The 9,399-nt window shown below is 40.5% G+C and overlaps 1 protein-coding gene and 1 long non-coding RNA gene across 5 annotated transcripts in view; one reads left to right on the top strand and one right to left on the bottom strand.

The window, feature by feature from the left end:
• Positions 1-3,140, bottom strand: part of LOC112450805 — a 7,726-nt gene extending 4,586 nt beyond the window's left edge. The window contains exon 1 of the long non-coding RNA XR_003039515.2: positions 3,054-3,140. This is a non-coding gene — a long non-coding RNA (uncharacterized LOC112450805). The remainder of the gene's footprint in view (positions 1-3,053) is intronic.
• A 1,402-nt stretch (positions 3,141-4,542) lies between these two features.
• Positions 4,543-9,399, top strand: part of si:ch211-114m9.1 (rho GTPase-activating protein 44) — a 28,071-nt gene continuing 23,214 nt past the window's right edge. For 2 of the 4 annotated variants that reach the window (XM_017425410.3, XM_037978828.1), the window contains exon 1: positions 4,543-4,891. In XM_017425410.3, the coding sequence (XP_017280899.1) occupies positions 4,839-4,891 (53 nt within the window). In that variant the 5' untranslated portion in view covers positions 4,543-4,838. The remainder of the gene's footprint in view (positions 4,892-9,399) is intronic. The other 2 variants (XM_017425409.3, XM_017425411.3) reach the window with 1 other exon arrangement.

Here is a 9,399-nt window from a genome sequence, read left to right as displayed (position 1 = left end):
TCAAAATTAAACGAAATAAACATTTGAAATATATGAGTTTGTATGTAATGTATGAATATAATATACAAGTTTCACTTTTTAAATGGAATTACTGAAATCAATCTACTTTTTCATGATATTCTAATTTTATGACCAGCACCTGTATATAAGATGTTTGCCCGTTCACTTGTGCACACCTCCTTGATTAATACATCACACTTTTGTTTAATGGCAGACCAAAGGCTTCTCACAACCCACACGTTACACCTGAACTGACTGATCTGCGTAATGCGATGCTGCGTGTCTAAAGATAAAACACAAGCGTGATGTGACCGACCCCACCAATCTTTGCTCTGTTGACTGGGCAGCTTTTAACCTGAGCTCGTAAAGTGCCATTATACCCTTCCCAACACCCTTCTTTTGTTTGTTCAAAAGAAACAACACCCACCAACACTTTGTCTCCAGCAAAACCAAACCCATCCAACAGTTGCATGCAACAGTCTCTCTACCCTGCAGAAATGACTTTAATAACACACCTCTGGAAACACGCAGAGGCAACAGTCTGCAGGTCACTGAGCGGGCCATGTATCAGTAGCAAAGGTGGGTCATCAAGTGGAGAGGCTAAGTCCTGAGAGAAAGCTTCATTAGTCGAATTGGCATCCATTTAGTGCCCAGCTGCTGAGCATAGAACCATTAGATTGAAAGGAAGAAGACTTATCCCACCAGGTGACAGGAACTGTGGGAGACCAGATAAAGATTTGTTTCTGAAAGCGTTTTTTTCCTGTTGTGCGCTGATGTTTGCTGCAAACTGATTAGGAACCTGGGAGCTCTGTGTGTTGAAATCCATCCCACATTTCCTTTGTTGTTTAATTTTATGTTCCTGCTTCCTGTCTTTGTACACAAGGGTATACAGTGTTTCAATGGGAAGAAGATGGGAAGAATCCCTTGTGATGATTTAAAAGTGTCCAGGGACAATCTTGAGCTCTAAGTTCTGGGTTCAGAAGGAGGCCCCTAGAGATATTTGCAGAAATCCTCCCTGCTTAAGGGGGCAGGGTGGGGGTCTGGGCTGGAACTGGTCAGTCCATCTGAGTGGGGACTAATGAAAACAAATGATCTGACAGGGTCGGAAGGTTGAGATCAAGGCTGAAGGATCCCCCTGCCCCTCTCAATTTCCAACTTAGGAGATTAATGAAGGCAGAAACAGTCATTTCTCTGTATCGTTTACCCCCCGAGGCCACTGAACCTTATGGTAGCAGTGTGCGGCCCACCTGTTGGTCCATTAAAGCCTCATGACACTGAGCCAAAGGGCATCCCCCTCTGAAGGGGGTTTGTAACGTCTCTGTCCAGTCCACAGAACAGACAGCAGTAGCATATTCTGTTAAAGAGCCTCTGGACAAAATGTTTCTTTAGCATCGTGAGTGCAGCTCTCCTCAGAGGATAAAGAGGGGAAAAGTCATCAGAGCTTTTCCTACACAAAGTTAAAAAAAAAATACATGCAGCGTAAAGGAAACAGACTCATCTCTTCATTAAATTTCCAAAGTTCTGCGACCCATAGGTGAATTACTAAAGTACTTATTGAATTTTTCAATAAACTTATCAGATAAACTTAGAACAAAACAAATTATATTTACAATGAGACTTTGGCTAACACCTAAAAACAATAGCAGTCGTATTACATATATACTTAAATAATACATAACTAATTCATGAACAGATTTGTTGTAAAAAAAAATTATTGCAGGATGCATCACAAATTTCTGTTTCCTCCTATTAAAAACGATAAAGTCATCATAACTTATTATTGTTATATCAATTATTTAGACTTTATCGGTCATTATCTGTTAATGTTGAGATGTTTCATGCATAATTAATAAGTATTCAAATTAGTAGAAGTTCAGGTGAAAAATGCATGACAAGATGAGCCTTTCTGAAAGACAGATAAAGTGTTATTTTTTTAATAATCAAGATTGTTTCCAGATGTATTTGTGTTTGTTTTAAAAAGTATTTTTGTGATATCTTATCACACATAACATTTGTGCATGTAATATGTATAATAGAAGAAGACATTTTGGTTAAATAACCAGTTAATGATGTTGACACTGCTGTAGCTTCAAACCAAGGATGCAGTTTGTGAGACAAGACTGCTCCCTTCTGGACAGTTACTCTACAAGCAGCACCAAGTCACAAAGTACTGAACTTGTTTGTAAGTGGTAAAAAGAGATAAAAGGACTTTGTCATATTTCAGATTTTCAGTTAGAAAACATGGCCAACTTAAAATGTTATAGTAAATACATTTTTTTTTAAAGTACTGCATTTGTTATTTAATTAATTTTTCCCCTAGAACTTCTGCACACGGTACCCGATAATGACAAAGCAAAAAAGTTTGTTTGAAATTTTAGCAACTTTATTGTTAATAAAAAAAAAAAGCAAAAGTATTACATCTACATAAGTACTCACTTTGTCAAGCAACTCAAAACTGAGCTCAGATGCATCTGGTTTCTACTGATCATCATTTAGATGTTTCTATAACTTGACTGGAGTCCACATGCGGTTAATTCAGTAGATTGGATTTGATTTGGAAAAGCACACACCTGAATAAATAAGGTCCCATAGTTGACAGCAAATGTCAGAGCACAAACCAAGCCATGAAGTCTAAGGAATTGTCTGTAGACAAGACTGTTTCAGGGCACAGATCTGGGGAAGGGTACAGAAATATTTTGCAATGCTGCAGGTCCCAGTGGGCACAGTGGGCTACATCATATACAACTGGAAGAAGTTTGAAACTATCAGGGCTCTTCGTGACTTCGTAACTGTGACAAAGTGGTTCAGTTTGGGTTTACCACTTGTCCCTTATTCTTATTTCTGATTCACTTACTTTCTTTAGTTGGTTATAATGCTTAGATTTAAACATTACTTTGCAATTTTTCTTCACTTACTATCCAGGGTTTGTTTGTGTTAGCACTATGTTGCAGTTTCCATCTATTTATATGTTTAGGTTAAAGCTACTATTTCTGGACCATTGTTTGAATTTGTTTCAAGGTATATTTATGGTATTTGTTTTTCCTTTTACTCACCATTGTTTGTCCCTTGTAGATCTGCAGGATTATGGGAGGGGCCGGCCCAGTATTTCCTGCTTAAATGGCTGGATGATGTCATTGATTACCTGGCTGGGTTCTACCAATTAGAGGGTTTTCTTTTGAGTATTGCTTTGTTTTTCTTTAAAGTAACTTTCTGAGTTATCTTGTATTACATGGTTTATTTTGCAGACCATTTCATTATGTTGATGAGTTTGCAAATTAGATTAATAATTGTATTCTTGTTTTTCTGTTTAGATGTTTGTTGTTTGACCTGTTTCATTGTGGCTTATTCCACTCAAGCACAGGTGTGTTGTCAATTGGCTATAAAAACAGTGTGTTTTTGGAAGCTGAGAGGGAAGTCTGTCAAATTAACAAATAAAAGGCATCACAAGAAACTGAAATGGATGGCTGATGCTGATTTTTCTGTTCACCTTCTGACCCTTTTGCCTACACTGCCTTTACAGTAACCAGGAGAGAAGAACCTGAGTCAGGGAGGTGACCAAGAACCCGATGGTGACTCTGATAGAGCTCCAGCGTCGGTCTGTGGAGAAAGAACCCTCTAGAAGGACAACCATTTCATCAGCACTCCACTCACCAGGCTTGCATGGTAGAATAGCTGGATGGAAGCCACTCTCAGTAAAAGGCACATGACAGCCCACCTGGTGTTTGCCAAAACAAGGCAAAAAGGTACCTGAAGGATCGTCAAACCCTGAGAATCAAGATTCTCTGGTGTGACAAAACAAAGATTAAACTCTTTGGCCTGAATGTCAAAAATGAAACCAGCCACCACTTATCACCTGGCCAATGCCATTCTTACAGTGAAGCATAGTGGTGGCAGCATCATGCTGTGGGGATGATTTTCAGCAGCAGGAACCGTGAGACGTCAGGATCAGGAGATGGATGACTGCAGCATTGTACAGAGGCATGTTGGTAACCTGATCTAGAGTTGATGGTAGAACGTCATCAGCAAGAGGTTTCTGAAAACAAACACTAAGAAATAAAGTATGTTTGTTCATTAATTTGTTTAATTAAGAATTAGTACCTTTTGTATGCAATCTTAATTGTATTAGCACTTACCTGCCACTAGATGGGAGTGTTTGCCAGACTGACTCAGCAAAGATATCAAATTTTTATTTTTTTCTTTCTCTTATTATAACATTTATTCTGGTCCAATTTTATTTGTGTTTAAGTAAAAACAGAATGATTCCAAATTTAACTGTGAAAACAACAACTCGCCTTTCTGCTTCTCCTAATGCATTTATGACTTCAGCTTTTTAGACTCAGCCAACATTGTTATTTCCATCATTTCTCTTAATATGATATGAATACATACACAATACTAAGAGAAACATAAATAATAGAACACATTCAAACATATTATCAAGCCAGCTTTAAGTGAAGCGGCTCATTTGGATTCCTGAATGGGAATGCACTACATTTCCCACACTGCATTGCTGCGCAGCCGCTTCTTGTCACTGCTGTGGCTCTGCCTGTGTGTGTACCCGCGGTGAATTGGTCCATCATCCCTGCGCAGACAGTAGGGCAAATCCGAACGCAAAAAAAAGAAGAAGAAGAAAAAAAAAAGACACACAAATCACTAGGAAAGATGTAATCGTGGGAGGGAAAGTTTTTCGCGGTTCGCTGTTTTTGCAATGACGGAAAATGACGGAAAACACGAGAGCCCGGATTCTGTGCTGCGCCTCTTTGGAGGACGGACCGATGCGTTGAGAGAAATAATGCGGAATGTTTCCCCCTCGTAGGTGTTAACGCAGAAAACACAAGATGAAGAAGCAATTCAACCGGATGCGACAGCTCGCCAACCAGACGGTGGGAAGGTAAGAGAAACGTTTTCAGTGCGCAATTATCACCGGGCCAAGCCAAATTAAAGAGAGAGACCTCCCCTTTATGGCCCCGTTATGGGCTGACAATGAAATACACACAATTAGGATCTAATTTAATCCCCATGTGTATAGATCTATGTCTTGCATGTGTTCACTGATAATCTAGGGGCGCAAAAAGAGCCCCCCGTGGTTAAAAACGCCCTCCGTGTTCCTATGCGTAATATCCAGTGGAATAAGCTACCGCAGAGGCAGCGTGTAGGCGCATTGCCCCAGCATCTCCAACCTGCCCACGGAAAGACATTAAAAATAGACAATCGATGCAACACAGACCACCACACCGGCACGACCCCCCGCTTTATCGGGTCTGGATCGTGACAAAAGGATGTCCCGGCATTATCCCGGTGGCTGCGTTCACCTCCTGTCACAGAAGCTGTCAATAAGTGATTCAGACGGATGCGGTGTGGGCTGCGACGTGAGGGGAGAACTGGGAGGAAGGCGCAATGTTTTCATTCCGCAGTAATGTCAGCTGTGAGGAGGGAAACACCTCATCCAGGGGTGGCTTATCAAGTCGTGATCTGACGGTTTTACTCTTCATTTTGTTTCCTTTGAGGAGCCAGATTCCCCTTTTATTCCACTGGAGACACTGATGTGAAAAGGTTTTGCATCCTTCTGTGCTTGTTCCAGATCTAAGTGGGTCTGGGATGCCCTGCTATCTTCAGGACTGAATGTTTTGTGACATTTTACACAGGTTCCACTGGGTTTATCCGCCCCACCTTCCTCTGCCTTCAGGGAGAGCAGCTTGTCAAGCAGCACTAGGCCAGAAGGTGTTTTCTGCTCAGCTGTGGGGGATTAGGACCAGGAGGCAGGGTCATTACTACTACAGGGTTGTGTGGCACGCTCTCAGAAGGAGGGGCACACCTTGCAGACCATTTGTTTCTGCTAGCAGTATTTCTGTGAGACTAGTTTAGTGTATACAAGCTGGTTGTAGATCTTCATATGTCCAGAGATAACAGGATGCTTGATTTTCTTGTGTGTAAATGTGTTTGACTAAATTGACTCATGCATTCTTGTTTGGACATGTTCAGCAGGGTTCTAATGAGTAGCAACATTGACCTTATGGTCATCCACACACTCAGTTTCAAATCAAAGTTTTCAGGACTTTACTAGAAATGACTCATTAATGACAAAAAAAAAACAATCCAACAAACAAAAGTAAAAAACCTGGATCTGAACTAACGATCAGAGCACATCGGTCTGAGTCAGCGGCGACCTTAATATTGTTGAATGTTTTTATGTGATACGAGGAAGGATGAATAATAAGAAGCCTTTCAATCTCAACATGAGTCACCTGGTTTGAAAAGACATGATTTTGTTTTCCCCCCATTTACCATTTTCTGCTGCTTCTCCATGGTTGGGTCTCAGAGGCAACCGGTCCAGGAGGGAAACCCGGACATGCCTCTCCTCAGCAACACTCTCCAGCTCCTCCTGGGGGACACCAAGGTGTTCACAAGCCAGAGAGGATACATAATCCCCCCTACAAATTCTAGGTCTCCTCCCAGTCCCAGTGGGACATAATTGGAAAACATCCAGAGGCGCCGAGGCCACATCCTAATCCTTACCACCTCTACTGAATCCTTTTGATTCGGAGGAGCTGCGGCTAGACTCCAAGCTGCCCCCAGATGACGAGACACCTCACCCAAGGCTGAGCACCACCCTTGATTTAATTATTTCGGTCATGAAACCTCATGTGGGAAACATCAAAAGACCAGACTATGTATTTTTTTATCATATGTTATATAACCATTAATGAAAGGTTATTAAGTCCAAGTTCACACTAATTTTGTCCCACAGAAGCTAATAGTACTGCCAATGTGCACTACATCATACTTGTTACTTGTGTACATCGTTGCATATTTAAATACTTAGTCACGAAGAGTAAAACTTTTTCCCGATATCTTCTACCCACAAAATGAGTGAATGCATATATTACAAAGTGGCAGCATGTGTGGCTCTATGTGTTTTTTTTTCACCCACATGCAGTAGGCTGTAAGTGTGGAGTCCGTGGGTGGACAAGAGTGTGTATGTACAGATTAATGAGGCATCATAATGTTAGAACTCACACCATAAATATTCACATCCTGCTATAATTCTGCTTGTCTTTTAGCTCATTTTCTACAAGGAACATTTGCTCTTCTAGCTTTTCTTGTATGCATGTAGGCTTCATCTCCCTTGTCGTCATTCACAGCCCGATCATGGCGTGTGAGCATTGCACAGCTTCTGTAGAAAGAATAAAAATAGCAGCTTATAAGACAAAGTTAATGAATTCAACTATAACAGAGGCTTTTGGTTCAATATTCTGCTGACTCAGGCTTCTGCATCTTCAAACTGGAGCTGGTTTGACCCTTTGACCTTCCTGAACTTTTGCAGTCTCTGTGGACTTTTTAACATCACTGCACCATTCTAAGCCTTTTCAAACCAACTCGGAGGGAATTATATTACTTATCAGCAAGAATCTCAGTCCCAGAATAGTATTAGACTGTTAATATTAATGGGTTCGTTTCTGAATGTGCACAGATGTGTCTGTAAGGACTCATCAGTTCATGTATTGGCATCTCTGTTGTAGCATGTCTCTCTGCACTGACAGTTTTTTCTCTTTTATGTGAGACATAGTAAAGGTCTTCTTTCAGTGGGATGGGTTGATGTTCAGGTGTGCTGTGTCAGCAGCACTCTGACTCTTCAAACCTGCTGCTGCCACCGCCTCTGGGTGAGATTCACATTATGTGATCACCCTCTTACCCAATTACCTCTGCAGTGTTATAGTGAAGTATGTGATGCCACACATACTGTATGGTTAAAGCAAATATGTTATAGTACTGCAGAAGGGCCGACAGAGGATCACAGCTCTTCAAAAGTAGAAGGAATTAATTCTATGTTTTCATTTTATGTTATTATACAGCACAAATTTTCCTGGTCCTACCTTTGAGGCCTGAATTTCAAATTTTACTCAGGTATTTGCTCTTTTTTTAGAGTAGCACAAAAAATTATAACTTTATATGCCCTCAAACGAAAGTAAAACTAACATAATTTTTGAATTACATTCATTAGGACAGTTCTCAGACTCCATTTCTTTTGACCTATTTCTCCCTTTCCACATCACAGCCCTATGTAGGTCTAAGACAGCCTGGTAGTAGAAGTCTTTAAGTAAAAGAGTCAAAATAAAACGGTTTAAGATAAAAGAGAAATGCACAAAACATTTGTTTTCATTTCAAGGTTTTGTTTTTAGTTTCAACATTTTAGCAAAAACCATCAAAGCTTGTGAAGCAGTTAGGATGAAGTATTTCTGCAATTAAACATGAGATTTGACTAAAAATAGAAGAATCTGATGGACTAAATACTGCATTTGTTTAACTTGAATCAATCAAAGATTTTATAGATTTGTGTGAAGCGTTGTTTTTGCTTCTGTCAAGTCATATTTAGAAATATCATATTTTCAGCCAAAATGTAAACATTTAAAATTAAATTAAAGGCCGAGCATTCCTTGAATGAATGCATTGCATATCATCTTATGTTCAGAAATGGTGGAGATGTAGCCATTTTTGTCAAACCTTGAAAATAACATTATTCGCACTCATGCAATACCACAATATGTCACATGGGTTGTGCTGCTACCATATCAGATTTTGGCTCAGTAGCTCTAAAATTGGCTGAGTTGTAGCCATTTTGCTGTTGCTTAATGTCCGTTGTCTGTAGCAGCCATCTTGGATTAAATTGGCTCCAAAAGTACAATCAGTTGTAGATGTACACATTCTGCAGTGCACAATAAAGATGCACAACCTTTCAAGCACCTCCATTACTCCCAATCCATCATTCATCCATCTTCATATTCTGGTTCAGAAGAACGTTCAGCAGTAACACTATGATAAATGCATTCTTTCTGCTTATGCCTTTAAGGGAAGCTGTATATCTCACCACTCCACAATCCAATTATCAGGGAAATGGCAGCCATTTGTGGGGAGTAGATGTTTTTCTGTTCTTCATTGTCTCATTCCGGGTTTCAGTTTTTGTTCCGACGCAGCGTTTGAATGCGTTACAGATCGGCTCCCACAGATTTAGGGTGGTGTGCAGGAGATTCAAAGAAAAGAGGGTCTCTGGAAAAGATGTTAAAGAGTAAAATGCTCTGCACTTTTACAGAGCCTTTTTTTAACTTCATCCAGATTCTGCAAAGTGCTTTACAGTGTTTCTCATTCACTCATTTACACACACACACACACACACACACACACACACACACACACACACACACAGTGTTTCTGTGTTATGTAATTTTACATTCTTTATACAACACTTTTATTTTCCTGCATACACCAACAAGCATATCGGGGGCATTGGCTTTGGATTCAGTGTCTTGCCCTAGAACACTTCGGCACGCTGCAGGGCCTGGGGATTGAGCCCTCAATCCTCTGACTGTGGTGTGACCCCCCCACCCTCCCACCCCCACCCCC

Source organism: Kryptolebias marmoratus, linkage group LG12 (assembly GCF_001649575.2).
Source record: "Kryptolebias marmoratus isolate JLee-2015 linkage group LG12, ASM164957v2, whole genome shotgun sequence".
NCBI classification, from domain to species: domain Eukaryota; kingdom Metazoa; phylum Chordata; class Actinopteri; order Cyprinodontiformes; family Rivulidae; genus Kryptolebias; species Kryptolebias marmoratus.
This window is presented reverse-complemented; position numbering and strand designations above follow the sequence as displayed.